General features: G+C 42.8%; 1 protein-coding gene across 6 annotated transcripts in view; it reads right to left on the bottom strand.

Annotated features, from left to right (window-relative positions):
• Nucleotides 1-18,751, bottom strand: part of SPIDR (scaffold protein involved in DNA repair) — a 354,441-nt gene extending 335,690 nt beyond the window's left edge. For all 6 annotated transcript variants that reach the window (XR_013824509.1, XR_013824510.1, XM_079901470.1 and 3 more), the window contains exon 1: nucleotides 18,629-18,751. Coding sequence is in view for 4 of the 6 variants with exons in the window: in XM_079901470.1 (XP_079757596.1) it covers nucleotides 18,629-18,661 (33 nt within the window). In the remaining 2 variants the exon portion in view is untranslated. The remainder of the gene's footprint in view (nucleotides 1-18,628) is intronic.
• Between the last annotated feature and the right edge of the window lie 3,171 nt (nucleotides 18,752-21,922).

Consider the following 21,922-nt stretch of genomic DNA (forward strand, 5'->3'; position numbering starts at 1 on the left):
AATTCAAGTGTTAAAAGCATTTGTACCAGCTTGGTTATGTTAGTTGCTTTGATGTTTGGATTCCACGTAAGTAAAAAAAAAACTTTCTTAACTATATTCCCACATTCGATTTTCTACTGAAACGTAAAAAAAAGTTCCATTTTTAAAACAAATTGTGATGGGTGATGGAAAATGGATACTGTACAGTGATGTGGAACAGAACAGATAGTAGGGCAACTGAAATGAACCTCCACCAACCACACTAAAGGCTGGTCTTCATCCAAAGAAGATGAGATGGTGTATATAGTGGGATTGGAAGGGAGTCCTCTACTACAACCTCCTTCTGGAAAACCAAACAATTAATTCCAACAAGTACTGCTCCCCATGAGACCAACTGAAAGCAGCACTCTACGAAAAGTGTCTGGAATTAGTCTACAGAAAAAGCATAATCTTCAAGATAACGCAAGACCACATATTTCTTTAATGACAGGCAAAAACTGTTAAAGTTCGGCTGGGAAGTTCTAATACACCCACTGTGTTTACTAGACATTGCACCTTTGGCTTTCCAATTATTTTAGTCTTCACAAAATTCTCTTAACAGAAAAAATTTCAATTCCCTGGAAGACTGTAAAAGGCACCTGGAGGGCTTCCCTGATGAGGCAGTCGTTGAGAATCTGCCTGCTAATGCAGGGGACACAGGTTCGAGCCCTGGTCTGGGAAGATCACACATGCCGCGGAGCAACTAGGCCCGTGAGCCATAACTACTGAGCCTGCGTGTCTGGAGCCTGTGCTCTGCAACAAGAGAGGCCGCGATAGTGAGAGGCCCACGCACCGCGATGAAGAGTGGCCCCCGCTTGCCACAACTAGAGAAAGCCCACACACAGAAACAAAGACTCAACACAGCCAAAAATAAATAAACAAATGTTGGGGGCTTCCCTGGTGGCGCAGTGGTTGAGAGTCCGCCTGCCGATGCAGGGGACATGGGTTCGTGCCCCGGTCCGGGAAGATCCCACATGCCGCGGAGGGGCTGGGCCCGTGAGCCATGGCCGCTGAGCCTGCGCTCCGCAGCGGAAGAGGCCACAACAGTGAGAGGCCCGCGTACCTCAAAAAAAACAAAAAAACAAAAACAAATGTGGGGTTTAAAAAAAAAAAAGGCACCTGGAGCAGATCTCTGCTCAAAAAGATAAAAAGTTGTGGGAAGAAGGAATTATGAAGTTGGCTGAAAAATGGCAGAAAGTAGTGGAACAAAATGGTGAACACGTTGTTCAGTAAAGTACTTGGTGAAATAAAAAAGGTGTCTTTTATTTTTACTTAAAAACTGAAGGAACTTCTGGCCAACCCGATAATTAATGTGTTTTTTAAAATAAGAAAATAAAACGCCAGAGAAAAACAGCTAAAAATTAGTTATTTCCAAACTTGTGATCTAAACAAGATGATACAGATCTGTTTCTCCCAGCTTCTCCCCACTAAAAACAACTATAATCCCTGAAAATAACATAGAGACTGGTAAGAATTCTAGAAATAGCAAGCTGGTTTGGGAGCCCAAGACTGAAGGAATAACAGAGTAACAAGGTGACTTATGTCCGAGCACCCAATAGAAGGTAACCCAGACCCCATGTTTCCCCATCCCCAACCTAGCTCATTCCTCCTCTTGATCAAACAGGAATCTCTCTGACAGTATCAACTAAGCCCAGCACCACCAGAGGGAGACAGCAATTGGGAACACTGCCAATAATAAATGATCAAGGGAATCCCAATGGACCCAGATCTCCTTCCATTAGAGATTCCAGGACAAGGAAGAGAGTGGAGAGAGGTGGAGAGATTAGGTGTCAGTAGGATAGATCTCTTGACAACTCACACATTACCCAAGAATCACTCTCTGTCTCTCAGAGGCATGGGGGATCCCAACATAGCAGTAACCTGACAAGGGAAGCTTCTTGGTCACTGTGTGCCTGAGATTCTCTGCTCCTTCACCAAGAGACCCTAGCAGGTCAGCCTGGGGAACCCCCTTCTGTTCCCTAAGGTTACTGGCACTAGATATGCCGAGCAGACCAAAACAACATCACAAAGGCTCTAAAAATTAAACTATCATTAGAACCACAATCCACAAAAGTAGGTCAGGACCTGTGTGCTTGATCTTAGCAGCATACTGCAACAATAAAACACTTAAGTAGAACCCAGCATCTCCTAAGATAGACTAAATGTCCAGAATACAATTGAATATTGTTCTTCATACTAAGAACCAATACTATCAAAAAACAAATAAAAAGAAACAATCAACTGATGCCAACAAGCAAATCAATCTGGTGCTGGAACTATCTAACAAGAATTTTTTAATACCTGTCATAAAAATACTTCAATAATCAACTGCAAGTTCTCTTGAAACAATGAAAAACTAGAAAAAAAAGAAAAAATTATAAAAAAGGACCAAATGGAAATTATAGAACTGAAAAATACAATTACCAAAATAAAAAACCTACTGGGTAGACTCAACAGTAAAATCATAACTACAGAAGATAGAATCAATAATTTGTAGGCCAATCAATACAATTCAACTAATCTGAACAACAGATTCAGACAAAATATAGTGAAGAAAAATGAATAGAGCCTCAGGGACCTGTGAGACAATAACAAAGGATTCTTCATTCATATCACTGTTCCAAGAGGTAAAGAAAAAGAAATTAAACTGACAAAGTATTTTAAAACATATCAGCTCAAAATTTCCTACATTGGGTAAAAGATATAATATTTCTACAGTAAGCTGAAAGAACCCCAAACAGGATAAACCCAAAGAAACCAACAGCAAGACATCAAAATTAAACTTCTAAAGATAAAGAAAAGTTTGGAAAAGAACCATGATAACATACTGCCTATACAGGGACATCAATTCTAGTGACAGAATTCTCATCTGAAATCTTAGAGCCAGAATGAAGTGGGGCAATTATTTTTCAGTTCTTAAAGAAAATAACAGCAACCCAGAATCTGATATCCAGTAAAACTGCTCAACAATCAAATAAAGATATTTTAGACCCGCCCCCCCCCCCCCAAGAAAAACCACTTAAGAATTTGGAAACCAGCAGTTACACACTTAAAGATTGGTGAAAGAAAGTACTCAAACAGTAGGAAATGATTTTTTTTAAACCTTGTGAGCAGTGTGGAAAAAGGAAAAACAGAAACTGCAGGAGTATGGATAAATACAAAAGACAATCCTTCTCAAGAGCTGTATAAATCATAGTCAATGAATATGAAATATGAAATAAAAGCCACAATACTAGGTTACATTAAAGGTGCCTAAATGGAAAGTGAAGCTTCCACATTTTACTAGAAGTGATAAAATGCTGCATATGTAAACTGTGATACGCTACACATATATTACTGTATATCGAGAAAATGATACAACCAAAAAAGCTAAGAAAAACTATATATAAATCAAAATGGAAACCTAAAATTTTTTAAGTAACTCCAAAAACGCAAGAAAAGAGAAAGGAAAGAACAGGAAGAAAACAACAAAATGGCAAACTTGAACACTAACATATCAATAATTTTCTCTTACACGTAAATGACTTAAATACATCCATCAAAAGACAGAGCCTCGCAGCATAGATTAAAAAACATGAACCAACCACATGCTATTTGGAAGAAACTAATTTCAAGTTCAACACTATAGGGAGGTTGAAAGTAAATGAACAGAAACATATGCCAAGTAAACACTGACAACAAAAGTGGCTATATTAGTATCTAGTAAAGTAGACCTCAGGTCAAAAAGAAATTTCTAGAAACAAAGAAATTATGTAACAATGAAAGAATAAATTCAACAGAAAGATACAACACTACTAATTTTATAAACACCAAACAACAGAGCCTCAAAATGCATAAAACAAAACTGATAGAGCTGAAAGAATAAATACACAAATCCACCACTACAGTTGGGGATTTCGACACCTGCCCACCATGCTCAGCAACTGATAGAACTTCTAGGTAGAAAACAATGTAAGTCATACAAGATCTCACCAAAAAAACAAAACAAACAAAAAAACCCTAACAATACCTAACTGACACAAAGAGAGTACACCACCCAACAAAAACAAAATACATATTATTTTTCCAAACACAAAGGAACACTCACCCAAATGTAGCATATTCAGAGAATAAATTTAATGAAATCATACAGAATGTGTGGCTTAATCATAAATGAATTAAATTAGAAACCAATAATGAAAACAAAACAGATAAATGATAAAAACATGAATAAATAACAAGTTTCTGATTCATGAGTAAAACAGTCTTCAACAGATTTTTTTAAACATACAAAATTAAATGAAAAAAGAAACAGCAATCAAAATATATGGGATGCAGCTAAAACAGATCTGAGAGGGAAATTCATAACATTAAATACAGTTGACCCTTGAACAACAGAGGTTTGAACTGCATGGGTCCACTTACACATGGATTTTTTTCAATAAATACCTACTCCAGTACCACATGATCCACAAGTGGCGGAATCCATGGATGTGGAACCACAGATACAGAGGGCTAACTGTGAAGTTATACATGGACTTTCAACTGCACAGGGTATCAGCCTCCTAAACTCCTCACTGTTCAAGGGTCAACTTATTTTCATTGGAAATGAAAAAAACTCAAATCAATAACCTAAATTCCAACCTCAAGAAACTAGAAGAACAAAAAATAACTAAAGCAAGCAAAAGGAAGAGAATAGTAGGAATCAGTTCAATTCAAAATAGGAAAACAACTATTTTTTAAAGCAATAAAACCAAGAGCTAGTCCTTCAAGAGATTATTACAATTAATACACATCTATGAGGACTGACAAAAAACAGAAACAGAGAAGACACAAATGACAAATATGAGTTTGAAATAGGGGATATCACTACAAATCCTACAGCCATTGAAAAAATATATCCCTACAAATCCTACAGCCATTAAAAAGATAAAGGAACACTACAAACTTTGCACTCATAAACTCAATAATTTATAAGTCAACCAATTCCTCAAAAACCACAACTTCCAAAACTCAACCAAGAATAGATAATGTAAACAGACCTTATAATCATCAAATAAATTGAATTTGAAGTTTAAAAGTCCCAGAAAACAAACCACTAGGCCCAAGTGATTTCATTATACAATTCTAACAAACCTTCAACAAAGAATTAACATCGACTTTTTATAATAACTTCCAGAAAATAAAACAAGAAAGAACACTTCCAAACTCATTTTAGGAAACTAACATTACCCTGATAAGAGTAAGGCAAAGACAATATAAAAAAGAAAACTACAGACCAAACGTCTCTTATGAATTTAAATGCAAAAAAAAACTCAACAGAATATCAGCAAAAGGAATCTAATAACATTTACAAAGAAATGTACACCAAGGCCAAGTGGGGTTTATTTCAGGGGTGCACGGCTGATTCAACATTCAAAAATCAACCAATGTATGAGAATCCGCCTGCCAATGCAGGGGACACAGGTTCGATCCCTGCTCCGGGAAGATCCCACACACCGCAGCGCAACTAAGCCCATGCACCACAACTAGTGAGCCTGCAACTAAGCCCATACCACAACTACTGAGCCTGTGCTCTAGAGCCCACAAGCCACAACTGCTGAGCCCACGTGCCACAACTACTGAAGCCTGTGCACCTATAGCCCATGCTCCAGAACAAGAGAAGTCACCGCAATGAGAAGCCCAAGCACCTCAACGAAGAGTAGCTCCCGCTCGCCACAACTAGAAAAAGCCCGCACGCAGCAACAAAGACCCAACACAGCCAAAAAGAATAAATTAACTAATTAAAAAATATATATGGATCAATTTTTTTTAAAATCACCCAATGTAATCTACCATATATCAACAAGCTGAAAAGACAAACTGCAGCATCTGGCACACAAAAAATGCATATAATAAAATCCAATACCAATTCATTATAAAACTGTAATCTAACTACAAATAAAAGTAAACTTTCTCAACTTAAGACCAACTACCAAAAACCCTCAGCTCACATCATACTGAACCAGGAAAGAATGAATGCTTTCCCCCTAAGATCAGTAACAAGTAAGGATGTCCACTCTCATAACTCTTATCCAACATGGTACTGGAAGTTCTAGCTGCTACAATAAGGCAGGGAGATGGGACAGGGGTGGGGGGGCGGCAGTGGACAACAGTGGATTTGAGAATATACAGCTTGAAAAAGATAAAACAAAACTACAAAGACATGATAGTCTACACAGAAAATCCCAAGAAATCTAACCAAAAAAAAATGGCTAGTACTAATAAGTACTAGCCAGCCTTGCTGAGTTCAGCAAGGCTACAGAATATAACATGAATGCACGAAAACCAATCCATTTCTAAATACTAACAATAAACATGTAGAAACCAGAATTAAAAGCACAATACAATTTACAATCACACCAAAATAAATGAAATACTTAAGTATAAAGTTACCAAAACATGTATGGCACCTGCATGCTACAAATTTCAAAATGCTGATGAAAGAACCCAAAGATTAACAAATGGAGAGACATGGACTAGGAGACTCACAGATGTCTATCTGCCCCAGATTGACAGATAGCTTTAATTCATTTCCTATCAAAATTCCAGAAAGTATTTTGTAGACATAGCCAAACTATTTTAAAACTTACAGGTAAAGCCACAGGCCCTAGAAGAGCTAAAATTGTTTTGAAGAAGAATAAAGTGGAAAGTCACTCTATCCAATGTTAAGGCTTAGTAGGCAAAGAGATAGACACATAGATGACTGGACCACTTCAGAAACCCAGAAATAAACCCACACATATTTGCACAATTGGTTTATGACAAACATGCAAAAGCAATTCAATGGCAGAAGGAACAGACTTTCAATAAATGGTAGTGGACAACTGAAAGTCCATAGACCAAAAAAAGAGAAAAAAAAAACCTCAACCTAAACCTCACACCTTATATGAAAATTAACTCAAAATATGTCATAAATTTAAATGTAAAACATTAAACTATAAAGCTGTTAGAAAAAAACAGAAAATTTTTGAGTTCCAGAGCTAGGCAAAGAGTTGTTACAGATTTGATAGCAAATGCACCAACTATCAAATGAACATGGTAAAAATTTTAAAATGTTGCTGCCAGAAGATATTTGGCAACAACATGTCCAACAAGGGACTAGTACCTAGAATATTTTTTAAGCTCTCAAAATTCAGCAATAACCCCAAAAAATCCAATTTAAAAATGGGTAAAAGAAACGAACAGGTATTTTGCCAAAGAAGATAGACAGATAGCAAATAATCACATAAAAACATGTTCAACATCATTAGCCATCATGGAAATACAAATTAAAACCACAATGAGTTATCAGCACACACCTATCATAATGGCTAAAATAAAAAACCTGATGAGCAAACTTCCAGAATAAGAGAATAAGAACCTCTAATAACTTGCTCCTTCATAAAAGAAATAATAACAGCGGGAAAAAATAGTCAAAGCTTAATTTTTCAAAACTTTGGAAATTAACCATAGGCTCATAATCTGAACAGCAGTCACTCAAGAAAAGGAGCTTAATATCGACAAGAACAGTGAACTTTTTGGTGTTTTAATTTGCCCTCATCTCATGCCCCCTCTCTAGCTCCATAGTAGCCTTGAAAAACAGCAGCCTCATAACCAGGATAAGCTGTGTAAACTGGCAGCCCAGCAGTCAGAGGAGAGAGCAAACTGGGTTTGTAGGTCCTCAAAAGGCCCTATCCACGGAGTATTATCACTATCTGAACTGCCTGGCAGCTCCTGAGAAAAAAAACTTATTCACAGAACTTAGTTCGACCTGACTCACAGGTCGCACTCAATGGGAAAGCCCTATCACCAGGGCATTTGTCTAAAACAATTGACAGCAATTCATATTATAGCTGCCTGCGGCAGCAATAGTCGTTTCAGGGACCAAAGAGTCAAAAGTGCTAACGAAGGAATATCTTTAGAATAAGATGTCCACAGGCAGCACTGAAAAGATCTGACATGTTCCAGGGGATCTGGAATGCTACCTGATCTGCAGGGCTGTGTGTATGCCCAGGAAAAACCTGAGAAGGCCCCAATATCTCAGCTCTGGATAATGTCAAGGCCCTGCACAAGGAGAAAGTTAAGTCAGTTATAAACTGCCAGACTATAGCAGGCACGCCTCAACACACACACAGCTCTTCAGTAAAGAATGAAAGACTTATTGGCTCAAAGCATCTAAAGAAATATCTGTCCAATAATTCACAGACAAGTAAACAAACACTGTAGTGTGTTCAGCAGCTACAAACAGGAAATATTTTTTTCCTCAAATTTTTGGCATTTACTGTAAGCCTCAAATAGCCACCAACACTCCATTTTATGCAGTTTATGGGTCCGGGTTCACAGGGCAGGGCATGGGCTGGGACAGCAAGGCTCCTTTACTTCCAGCTCTTTGATGGCAATCCACTCCTTGCCCCTTAATGGACCCATCTCCTAGAGGTAGCAGGAAAAGTTGGAGATGCCCCTTTTCCTACAGAAAACAGGAACTTTACAAACTTTAAGAAACTTTAGGAAAGTCATTAAACAAACAAATAGCAAAACAAACAAATTAAAAAACCTCTGGGGAGGGGATGGGAACTTAATGTCCAGAGTTGTTGCATTATATTTTAAATGTCTGGTTTCAACCAAAAATCGTAAGACACAAAGAAACAGAAAGGTATAACAAGAAAAATGCAGTCAAGAAAAACTGTACCTGAGGGAGGCCAGAAGCTGGATTCACCAAAGACTTTAAATCAGCTTCTGTAAATATGCTCAAAGAAAAAAAAGGAAATTGTCTAAAAAAGTCAAAATAAAATAGCCCAGCAAATAGAGAATATAAAGACATAATTATTTTTTAGAAAGAAAGCAAGAAACCACTACACTCAAATAGAAATTCAAGAACTGAATAGTACAATAACTGAAATGAAAAGTTCTCTAGAGAGGCTCTATAGCAGATTTGAGCTAGCAGAAGAAAAAGTCAGCAAACTTTACAACAGGACAATTGAGAGTATCCAAGATGAAGAGCAGGAAAAAAAAGAATGAACAGAACCTCAGAGACCTGTGGGACACCATCAGGTATACAAATATATGCATGAGTCCCAGAAAAAAAGGAAGATGTAGAAAGAGTATCTGAAAAAATACAGACCAAAAACTTCCCAAATTTGATGAAATGTTGATTATACACCCAAGAAATTCAAAAAACTCTGAGGATAAACTCAGAGACCAACCCTGAACACATCATGTCTACTAAAAGACAAAGAGAAATCATAAAAGCAGCAAGAGAAGAAAGACTCGTCATGTAAAAGGATCCCCAATAAAATAGCTGACTACCCACAAGAAATCATGAAGACCCCCTCAAACAAACAAGAGCAGAATACACATTCTCCTTACATACATATGAAACCTTCTTGTAGATAGAACAAGCCTCAATACATTGTAAAGGAGTGAGAGCATATTACTATTCTTAGACAACAATACAATGAAACTAACAACAAAAATACAACTGCAAAAATCACAAAAATATGGAAATTAAACAACACACTCCTAAATATCCAGTGGATCAAAGACAGAATAACAAGAAAAATTAGAAGATATTATGAGAAAAATGAAAAAAATAAGATATATTAAACTTGCAGATGCAGAAAAAAGCAATGCTTACAAAAAAACTTATAGCTGTAAATATCTATTTTTAAAAAGGCCTCAAATTAATAGCTTAACTGCTAATCTTAGAAAACTAGAAAGATAAGAGCAACTAACCCAAAGCAAGCAGAAGGAAGGAAATGAGGACAGAAATAAAATAGAAAACAAAATAACGAAGAATATAAATATAACCAAAAGTTGGTTCCTTGAAAAGACCAAAACGGACAAACCTTTAGCTAAACTCACAAAAAGAAAAAAAAAGAGGGAAAGAGAGAAGATTCAAATTGCAAAAACAAGAAATGAAAGAGAAAAAGCACTAAAGGATTATAGGAAACCCTATAAGGGAATAATATGAAAAACTGTACGCCAACAAATTAGGTAACTGCCATACAATACACACACTCCAAGAAAGACACAAACTAGCAAAACTGACTCAAGTAGAAATTAAAAAACTGAATAGGGCTTCCCTGGTGGCGCAGTGGTTAAGAATCCACCTGCCAATGCAGGGGACACGGGTTCGAGCCCTGGTCCGGGAAGATCCCACATGCCGCAGAGCAACTAAGCCTGTGCGCCACAACTACTGAGCCTGTGTTCTAGAGCCCGTGAGACACAATTACTGAGCCTGCGTACCACAACTAGTGAAGCCCGCACACCTAGAGCCCGTGCTCTGCAATGAGAAGCCACCACAATGAGAAGCCACCACAATGAGAAGCCCACACATCACAACGAAGAGTAGCCCCCGCTTGCCGCAACTGGAGAAAGTCAGCACTCAGCAACGAAGACCCAACGCAGCCAAAATAAATTAATTAATTTTTAAAAAAACTTAATAGACATAACAAATGGATTGAATCAGTAATTTGGAAACTTATCACAAAGAAAAAGCAAGACTCAGACGACTACACTAATAACTTATGCCAAACGTAAAAATGCATTAATATCCATGCTTCACAAACTCCTAACTCATACTATGAAACCAAACATCCTTATAACAAAACCAAAGACATCAAAAAGAAAAAACTAGACCATTATTACTTATGAATACAGTTGCAAAAATCCTCAACAAAATATTAGCATACTGAATCCAGCAATATATGCAAAGGGTTATACACCACGGCCAATAGGGATTTTCCCTCCAGCAATGCAAGATTGATGTAACATCCAAAACTCAATAAATATACCATATTAATAAAGGACAAAGGAAAAAATTGGATCAACAGAAAAAAAACTTACAAAAGCCAACACCCTTCCATAGTAATTCTCAACATACCTGCAATGGAACAGTAGTTCCTCAATCCGATAAAGAATATCTAAATAGAACTCACAGCTAACATCATACATAATAAATTACTGAATGTTTTCTCCCTAAGATAAGGATCAAGAAAAGGATGTGAGCTCTCACCACTTATATTCAAGATTGTACTAGAGGTTCTAGCCATGGCAATTAGGCAAGGAGAAGAAATAAGACATCCAAACTGGAAAGGAAGAGGTAAAACTATCTCTGAATACTTAGAGATGATATGGTCTTATATATAAACAATCCTAAGAAACACACACACAATTAGAACAAATGACTTCAGCAAAGTTGCAAGACACAATCTGAATATTAAAAAAATCAAGTGTAATTATATACACTAGCAATGACGAACACAAAAAACGAATTTTTTAAAAATTCCATTAATAGCAACAAAAAGAATAGAATGCTTAGAAATAAGTTTAATCAAGGAAGTGCAAGACTTCTACAGTGAAAACTACAAAACATAGTTAAAAGAAATGAAAGAGCTAAATAAAATGGAAAGACACCCCACGTTCGTGGCTTGGAAAGCTTAATACTGTTAAGACAGCAATACTCTCCAATTTCCCTACAGAGTTACCTAATAAAAATCCCACATGGCTGTTTGCAGAAATTGACTGATGTTACTATTCACATGAAAATGCTAGGAACCCAGAATAATTTAAACAATCTTGAAACAGAACTCAAGCTAGAGATTTCCTAACTTCAAAACTTACTACCAAGCTACAGTAATTAAGAAAGTATGGTAGCGGCATAAGGGTAATACCTAAATGAATGGAACAGAATTCATACTTAAGAAATAAATCCTTACATTTGTGGTCAATTGATTTTAAAAAGCAAATGCAAAAACAATTCAATGGAGAAAGAATAATCTTTTCAACAAATGGTACTGGCACAACTGAATATCCACATGCAAAAGAATGAAGGTAGGGCTTCCCTGGTGGCGCAGTGGTTGAGAGTCCGCCTGCCGACGCAGGGGACACGGGTTCGTGCCCCGGTCCGGGAAGATCCCACATGCCGCGGAGCGGCTAGGCCCGTGAGCCATGGCCGCTGAGCCTGAGCGTCCGGAGCCTGTGCTCCGCAACGGGAGAGGCCACAACAGTGAGAGGCCCGTGTACCGCAAAAAAAAAAAAGAATGAAGGTAGACCCTTTCCTTACACCACATACAAAAATTAACTCCAAATGAACCACAGACCTAAATGTAAGAGCTAAAACTAGAAACTCTTAGAAAAAAACATACAAATAAACCTTTATGACTTATGACCTAAGTGATTTCTTAGATATGCACCAAAAGCATAAGCAACGAAAGTAAAAAGACTGGACTTCATCAAAACTTTTAAACATTTGTGCTTCAAATGACCTCATTAAGAAAATGAAAAGCAAGCCCACAGAGTGGGAGAAAATATTTGCAAACCACATATCTGATAAGGAAACTGTATAGAGAATTTATAAAGAACCCTTACAATTCAACAATAAAAAGACAAATCCAACTAAAACATGGGCAAGGGCTTCCTTGGTGGCGCAGTGGTTAAGAATCCGCCTGCCAATGCAGGGGACACAGGTTCGAGCCCTGGTCCGGGAAGATCCCACATGCCGCGGAGCAACTAAGCCCGTGCGCCACAACTACTGAGCCTGCGCTCTAGAGCCCGTGCACCTACAGCCTGTGCTCCCCAGCAAGAGAAGCCGCCACAATGAGAAGCCCGCACACCGCAACGAAAAGTAGCCCCTGCCTGCCACAACTTGAGAAAGCCCACATGCAGCAACGAAGATCCAACAGGGCCAAATTTAAAAAAAAAACATGGGCAAGTAATTTGAATACACATTTCTTCAAAGAAGATACACAAATGACCAATAAGCACGTGAAAAGATACTCAACATAATTAGTCATTAGGGAAACGCAAATCAAAACCAAAACAATAAAATACCACTTTCTACCCATTAAGATGGCTAAAGTCAAAAGAACGCAATAACAAGTATTGACAAGCATGCGGAGAAATTAGAATCCTCATTCCTTGCTGGTGAGACTAAAAAATGTAACCACTTGGAAAACAGTTTGGCAGTTCCTCAAAATTTAAACATACAATTACCATATGACTCATCAATTCCACTGGTAGGTTTACATCCAAGGTAAATGAAAACTTTCATCTTCACAAAAATTGGTATACAAACGATCATAGCAGCATCATTCATAACAACCAAAAAGTGTAAATAATCCAAATATCCATCAACTGATGAATGGAATTTTTTTAATGTCGTATACCATACAATGAAAAATTATTCAACCATAAAGGGGAATGAAGTACTGATACATGCTACAACAATGGATGAACCTTGAAAATGTTAGGCTAAGTGAAATAAGCCAGTCTCAAAAGACCATGTTATTCCATTTATATGCAATGTCCAGAATAGGCAAATCTATACAGATGGAAAGTAGCTTAGTGGTTGCCAGGGGGATGGGGAAGGAGAGAATGTGGAATGACTGCTAACAGCCATGGAGTTCCTTTTCAGTGTGATGAGAATATTCTCTAATAAGAAATATTTGTACAACTTTGTGAATATACTAAAAACCACTGAATTCTGTACTTTAAAAGCATGAATTTATTATCTATGAAATTGAATCACTCATACATTGCCAGTGTAATATTGTACAGCCACTCTAGAAAAGTTTGTTAGTTTCTTATAAAACTAAACATCAAATTACGATATGACCCAGCAATTACACTCTTGGGCATTTACCTTAGAGAAATAAAAACATATGTTCCCCAAAACACCTGTACACAAGTGTTCACAGCAGCTTTATTCTAATAGCCAGAAACTGGAAACAGCCCAGATGTACTTCAACAGGTAAAATGCTAAGTGAAACTGTGGTACATCCATTCTGCGGTAGTCCATTCCATGGACTACGACTCAGCAATAAAAGTGAAGAAGCTACTGATATACACAACCTAGACAAGCTGAGTGGAAAGAAAAATAAGGAAAACAATGTCAAAAGGTTATAAACTGTATGATCCTATCCCAATAACATTTTTGTTTTGTTTGGTTTGGTTTGGTTTGGTTTGGTTTGGTTTGCGATACGTGGGCCTCTCCCTGTCGTGTCATCTCCCGTTGCGGAGCACAGGCTCCGGACGCGCAGGCTCAGTGGCCATGGCTCACGGGCCTAGTTGCTCCGCGGCATGTGGGATCTTCGCGGACTGGGGCACGAACCCGTGTTCCCTGCATCGGCAGGCGGACTCTCAACCACTGCGCCACCAGGGAAGCCCCCAATAACATTTTTGAAATGACAAAAACTTTTAAATAATGAATAGATGAATGATTGCCAGGGGTTAGGGGTGGGAGTTAATGGGAGTCGGTGTGATTATAAAAAGGATCCTATGCTGATGAAACTGTTCAGTAACTTGACTGTGGTAGTAGATACATGAACCTACACGTGATACAACTGTACAGAACTAAACACACACACACACAGATGCACACCTGGGGAGATTTGAATAAGACAGTTGTATTGTATTAATGTCAATACATTGGTGGTGATATCGTACTACAGTTTTGCAGAATGTTACCATTGTGGTCAACTAGATAAAGAATACGTGAGATGTCTGTAATTCCTTACAACTGTTATGTGATTCTACGATTACCTCAATTTTAAACAGGGATTGCCTTCAGGAACATGATTAAGTGCAGGAAGGAGCAGGGCAACAATTGCTGGTTTTCATGAGAAATTTTTTCATACTACTTTTTTTATCTATGAGCACATATTATTTTGATTTAAAAGAAAATATTTTTCCCCTTACAGGAAATATATATGTGAAGTACCTGACATACGAAAAGTCTTCAATAAATGTTAGTTCTCCTTTCCTTCCATTTTAAGGATAAGACAACGTCTAGACTAGGATATCAGTACTAAGGAGTCCAACTCTGAGAAGCAGAGCCACTGGTAAATCATCCAATGGGATTACCAAGGGCTAAAACTGGAACCATAATGTACTCCTACCAAGGTAACTATGAGAGAATCTCTCTCCACCACTGAACAACTTTAAAACTAAGCCCTCTTCCTATTCCTTGTTCAACAAATTGAGTGAAGCAATTCTGGAGAAATCTAAAGGCAAAACAGTAGAGGATGAACAATAGCTCTGTCCTCATCTAGAAATTTCTTTCATTATCATAGTGTTTTATTATTAATTGCTTTCATTATCACTAACATTAATCGAGTGCCTATACGCTCAGTACATCATTTCATGCAGTTCTCATCATTTAACCCTCATACCAACCTTGCAAGATCGGTATTATCTTATCCCCATTTGATAGACAAAGCAGTTACAACTTAGAAATGCTGTGTATATCGTGCTGGTCAGAGAGCTAGTAAGCAACATGTCAGGATTTTCTCCCAAGTATGTCTAATTCCAGAAATAAAGATTCTAGCCACTGATTCTGCATTATCTCACTTTAACAAAAGTGTCTAGCGATAACTGTCACGTGCACCTTCAACTCAAAGGCACATAACAGCAGCTGAGCTTTCCGACCGGGTTGAGAACCTGGGAATATCACTGGAACTTCTAAGTCTCAAGCCCAGTCACGGTATCAGCCACTAGCCTCCTCCTAATCATGATGTCTCACCTGCCATTCTGCACGCTTACGGCCAAGTACGTCAGTGTTTCCTTTCAAGCATTAAGACTCCTACCCTTCTACCAATTCACTTTACCAATCACCAACCCACAAGGCTAGGATAAAAAGACCCACAAATGAGAGTGGCCCTCTTCATATTTTCTTATTACTTGTCCTTGGTCAATGCTGGTAAACACTCTTACCATTCCCTACCCCTCTACTCTCACACACACACTTACATACACAAGTTCCACACCCGTGCTTGCCTTTACCTCTCCTTGTCACCATCATAGCGCAAGCCGTCACATCTTCTCTAAGGTTAAAATAAGCCACTATAAAACTCAGCAGACCTCCCATCTACTGCGCTCTCCTTCTTCCCTATAGTCTCAGAGGAAAAATACTCCTATTACCTAATACTAGCCCCTTTCTGTAACAGAAGCCAGGTCCTCATTCTATCCTTGGCTCCTCCCCATCCTGCTTCAAAGAAGCAATGTTTCCCTTTCTTGAAAAATAAACAACTTCTTTGAAATGACACGTACACTGCATTTAATTAAAAATTACTATGTCCTTGTTATTATGAAAGAAGCACCAGAAATAAAATAAGGTTTTCTGATGGGGACCCAAAGGAGTAGAGAAGGAGGGTGTCATCAGAAAGATATCATGTTCCTTTATTTCTTTTATGACCTTACCAAGATAGTTTTCCTTTCAGTGAGAAAGAGAAGGGGGAGAGCTATAATTCAGTCTGAGGAGGCAGAAGGAACTGTGAGAGTGAGGGGAGGACCAGGAAATCTCAGAAGGTAAGCAACTGATAGGTAAAGGGAGTACCTGTGGTCGTTCCTGGCTATTTATCAAAGGGAGAAGACAAAGCTTAAAGGGAATAAGAATCATAGCACTTGAAAGGACAGTGAGGGGGCAAAGGCAGGACGGAAGAAAGAAATAAAATACACCCAGCCGTGGAGCAACTTGGAGCCTAATCTCTCCCTGGGCCTTAAGTTCCCTAACATCAGGTAAGAAGCAACTAACTCTCCCCAAGCTTCCCATTTTTCACAGGTTCAAGTTTTGCGTCACCACTGACTCTTCCCTCTTCATCTTTCAATTTCAGGTACTTAAGTCTCATCTTCCTTTTATTATCTATCAACTCAGTCCTTTCCCAATACTATTCCCAATTCTACGATGTTAGTTCAGGCACATATCAACTTCCATTTTAAGAGTCCAGAAAGATCTACATGGCTTGCCCAGAATTATAAAATTAGTTAGCTGTAGAGCTGAGACTGGTACCCAAGTCTTCTGACCAGGGTATTTCTCCATGTTTCTTCATACCTACAATACTTGCAAACCTTCTATACTAGTTCTCCTTTCATTCATTCATCAGATATCTATTAAGTATCTAATATGTTCAAAGGATTATGACAGGTGCTGTGATAAGGTCTTGAAAACTGATAGAATGACGAAGGGAAAAGTGCGTATCAAGTCAAAAACATGAAGATTTCTAACTGAGGATGTAGTGTAAGTGCCTGACATTAAGCATCTGATTGCCAGGTGGCATCCACTTTAGAAGAAATCCACCTTGAATAAAAGCATCTACAGCTGTATGCCAGAGCTACTTGCAAAACAACCAGGTAAGGAACTAGGCTGCCCTCACCCATGAAGGTTCCTCTTTCAACAAGTCCTGGTAACCTAAATAACTGACCATTTGAGTGACCGTGCTTCCCCCTCCCTGCTATTGCTTTAAATTAGCCAACGAAGAATGAATCCCCGAAATTCTAGACACCTAACCCCCAGACCCTAATAAAGGCAGACCCCAGGTGTGCCGTCCCTCTCTCCCTGTGTCTCGCCCCCCAACCTCACCGTGAGGTCCTTGGGTGTACCATGCACCCTCCAGGACCTGTGAGGAATGAACCTTGCTCCTCCAAGTCTCCTGACGGTTTCTGCTGAAGTGCACCCTGCAATCGCAGTTAGAGAGCATCAGTGTCAACAGGCTGAGAGCAGCACAACACAGGAGGAAGTGCTGGCACCCAGGGGACTAAGGGCGAGAAAATGACAACTTCATGGTGCACTGCGTTTAAACCGCGCTCAAGGGAAAGGTCAAATACACATCTGAAAATCGCCCATACAGAGGGACAGCTAACATCAATGTGTGAGACTTCCCAGAACAAACTTGGAAAGTGAGGAAAAAGGCGCAAAGTCAGAAGTCAGAACCTGGCAGGAAGGCAGCAAAGGAGAAATAAATGAGCAGTTGCAATACAGGGAAAGAATCAAGTGGCAAATGTGTCAAATGCTACAGTGACCAAGTTCACAAGTTACATGGGCTTCAACAATTTAACATACTTCCTTGATTCCTTGGTTTTTTCTTTCTTCACATTTTAGTATTTTTGAAATCAGGGTTAGGTATGCTTGTCATGGGCTTCCTGGACTTCGTAAATGGGTAGTCACAAAACTGACAGCGTGCGTGACAACCAATGATATTCCAGGGGCAAGGAGACACAGCAGTGAGACGGCGGCTGAACCAGCGTGCGCGGACTATTTTTTCAGGAACTTTTTTGGTAAGAAAAGAGGAGTCAAGAAAGGAGTCAGTGTCTGCTTTCATTCAGTTTTCAGTACGACGAGACAAGCATGTCGGTAAGCATGGAGCTCAGAAATCGCTTTCAAAAGGTAAAGGGCACACGCAGGACAAACGTAAGACACTCAGAACGCAGCTGCGCCGCTCTCAGCGTGGTCACCAGGCGGACCCCGCGCCCGACTCGGCCGAGACGCTCCCGCTCCGGCGTCGGAAGTGGCAGGGGAGGCAGCGCGGCGCAGACGCGGCGGCTACGCAGGCCCTCCCGGACCCCAGGACGCCGCTGTCGCCCTGCGGCCCAGCAGAGACCCGCGAGCACCAGGTGGACTCGGGCCACACGGCCGGGCTCACCCGCTCCGGCCGCCCCGCAGCCGCGACCCTCGCCCTCCAGGGAGGCGGCCCCTCCCGCCCCGCCTCCAACGCGGGCTGCGTCCACGCCACAGACGCCCCGGCCGCCCACCAGCCCGGGGCCAGCCACACGCGCCCCGCGGGCAGAGCCGACGTGGGGGGACCAAGGAGACGGCGCCCAGAGACCCACAGCCTACCTTCGAGCCACGAGACTGGTCTCCGCGGGGCATCTCCGCGCGCGCCGCCTCCTCCAGAGCGTGCCACCCCCTCAGGCCGCCGGAAGGCCGCGCGTCCCCGGACCAACTCGGCGCGCCGCGACACACCACGTTCTGCGATTGGCGGACGCTCGGGCTGGGGGCGGGGATTCTCCGGACGCACCGCCCTCCCAGCGCGCCGCGCCTCACTGCACTCTGCGATTGGCGGACACTCGCGCGGGGGCGTGGTTTCCCTGCTACCCACGCTTCCTGGCACTGATCTCCACTGCGGCCGCTGAGAACCGGGCGCCGGCACCAGTCGTAGGTCCGGGTTGTCCTTCGCTGCTCGGCCTGCCTGTAACTGGGCCGGGGTCCGGCAGAGCACGCGCTGGAGTGGCCGCAGCGCTGCCGTAGCCTCCTGGTCAGGGAGCTGCTGAAAAACCCGCGCGGGGTTTTTCAAATAAAGCTCGTACGTGGTGTGCTTTGTCAGGCAAGGACCGGCCTTAAAAATAAACGGTAACCCGAAGTGGGCTATGAATTCAGCAAACCGTGCTTAGGGAATGGTTGCAGCCGTGGATAACCGGAGACAGGGGTGTTATTTCCCCATCCACTTGAGCGCTGGGGGTTAGTATCTAGAGCAGAAGTTTTCAAGTTCAGAGACGCCAGAATCGCTGCTTCTCCCTAATGACGGCCTGGTCCTCGAATGTTCTGGGCAGGAAGAGGGTCGAAGAGGACGCTGGCCTGTCCCCTCTGCCTCCTGGGGGCCCAGACACAGGGCTCGTGGACTGCTGAACCTTGAGGCCTGGATGCTTCCAGGTGTGGGATGAACCTGCCACTGCACAGTGGAGCTGCCTCTACCGAGATTCAGGAAACGGGGGGACCCACCAAACGGAGCCCATCCCCAGGCTCTGCTGCAAGTCTGCTCGGACTGATCCTGAAGACTGGGGATCCCCATACTGACAGGGCCTGGATACCCATACTGACAGTGTTCTGTGGAATTTCCACTAGACCCCTTTCTACCCTGTTCTGAGCAAATTACTAGTCAATCTATGCTACCATCACCCCACGAGCAGACTGGGACGCTGAGGCTCCGAGAAGCCAGGTAATCCAGCCAGAAGCACAGATGTGAGGCCACGGAGTGGGGTCTGCACCCACCGCCCGCCCAGGGGGACTGCCCACTCCCCGCAGCTTCCACACCTGTTCCCTTCACCCACCTCCCAGGACGAGTTCGCAGAGCCTCCTCTTGGGGGGATTCACTTACCTTCTTCTAACAGGATCCGTCTCACTATCCTGTTCTGGGATCATCCGGAAGGCTTGTCACTCTGAAGCAGGATCAGCCTCATGTCACCAGGGCAGCTTTCCTGGATCACACGCACCACCTGCACGTCCACTCTCAGCTCAGACCCAAAAAGGCCCCCTCAGCCCCCAGCCCTATGGCTCTGTCTGGGATCCCACCCCCTCCTGCCTGGTCCGTCCCTCTCATGTCCCCTGCAGGGTCACCAGGAGCTCCCACCTGCCCCAGGCAGGCTGTCTGCTCTGTCCTGGGGAGGCCTCCGTGGTGTCAGGTGGAAGAAACAAGAGGTACCCGTGGGGCGTCCCTCACGCAGCACAGTGGCCAGCACCCACCTACTGACCTCATTACCCTGGATGGATGGGGGTTCAGGGAGCCCGCAGCATGTCCTGGTTCTCATCTCATCCCAGCGCTGCCCACAGGAAAGTAGCCAAGCAACTCTGTGCCGGCTGTACAGAGAGGACGCCCATACACACCTCCCCCTCCCAGAACACGGGGCTCTCGTGTCAGGCCCCTCCCAGGGTACAGAGCTCACCTGGGCAGGCACCCAGCAGCCCACGGGGCTCTCGTGGTCAGGCCCCTCCCAGGGTATGGAGCTCACCTGGGCAGGCACCCAGCAGCCCACGGGGCTCTCGTGGTCAGGCCCCTCCCAGGGTATGGAGCTCACCTGGGCAGACACCCAGCAGCCCACGGGGCTCTCGTGGTCAGGCCCCTCCCAGGGTATGGAGCTCACCTGGGCAGACACCCAGCAGCCCACGGGGCTCTCATGGTCAGGCCCCTCCCTGGATATGGAGCTCACCTGGGCAGGCACCCAGCAAGGCTGGGCACACAGGAACCGTACACGTAGCCCTCATTGCAGAGCACCCCAAGCCCACCTGTTGGTCAGAGCTGACCCTGAGCACCTCAGAGCAGGACCTGAACTAACAAACAGCCGCTCCGACAGGTCTGTGACCCTGGGCTTCACTCTGTGCGGCCTCCTTCCACCGGGTCTTCCAGAGGCTTCCACTGCAGCTGGGGCACCAGGCCTCTGTTTTCACCCACCACCCCTCCTCTCCCTGACTCCTGGGTTCCTCTCATTAGGAGAGGGTCTTGAAGTTCTCTCCCACTCATGGACCAGAATAAATGATTAGAAAACAAGCAGAGCTGCAGCCCCGTGTGTATCCTGACCTTCAGGACGCAACACCTGTTCCTTGGACCTGGCCGGTGCAGCAAGGCCCATTTTCTACAACTCTGAGCCCCTGAGGGGCGAGGATTGGCTGACCTGGGCAGCCTGACCCGGCCAGCCAGCCCTCCCCAGGTGTGCCTGGGTTGAGGTCAATATAAACACCGCTCCAGGCTGCAGGAGCCCCTGCAGCTGTGCCTGACGCCATAGTCTCTGCCCTATCAGCAGTTTTGCTGCTGGGATGGTGGGAGGGAGTAGGGCCCACGGCTCTGTGGGTGGCTCCGTGTGAGTGGGGCTCTGCTGGACTTTCCGCAGGAGTTGCCGGGCTGCCACCTGCTAAAGAAGAGGGTGTGTCACCCGTAACTGCCGTTGGAATTTCTCTCAGGGCAGAGGTGAGGAAGGAAAAAAGCAGTGGGGGCCGGGACAGGACGGGTATCTCAGGCAGGGAAATGGAAAGCTTCCAGAAGAGCGCCCAGGGCCAGGACCATCCTGGCTGGCCTGCAGACACCAAGTCGGCCGGCGTGCTGTGGTGGGGTGGCTCCACGGCCCTTCCTGTAGGCTTTCAAGTCCTTGCACACGTTCAGGTGTTTTACCTGGGAAGGGTGGGAACAGTTCAGCAGCAGCTGGCCTGGGGCTCAAGCTCACGTTTACTCAGAGACTACTCGGCACGGTCCCCCAGCTTTGCAAAGAGGATGCTCCTTGCGGGGGGGCTGCTGGCTGCATGGGAGACGATTCCCCACCTCTGACCAACTTCCGAATTGTTTACCACTGGAGCAAGTGTTCTGATAGGGTTTTCATCTGTGTAACTAGTGGGTTCTTAATTAGCAATGTGAACGGTGACATC

The sequence above is a fragment of the Stenella coeruleoalba genome, assembly GCF_951394435.1.
Source record: "Stenella coeruleoalba genome assembly, chromosome: 17".
Classification (NCBI taxonomy): Eukaryota; Metazoa; Chordata; class Mammalia; order Artiodactyla; family Delphinidae; genus Stenella; species Stenella coeruleoalba.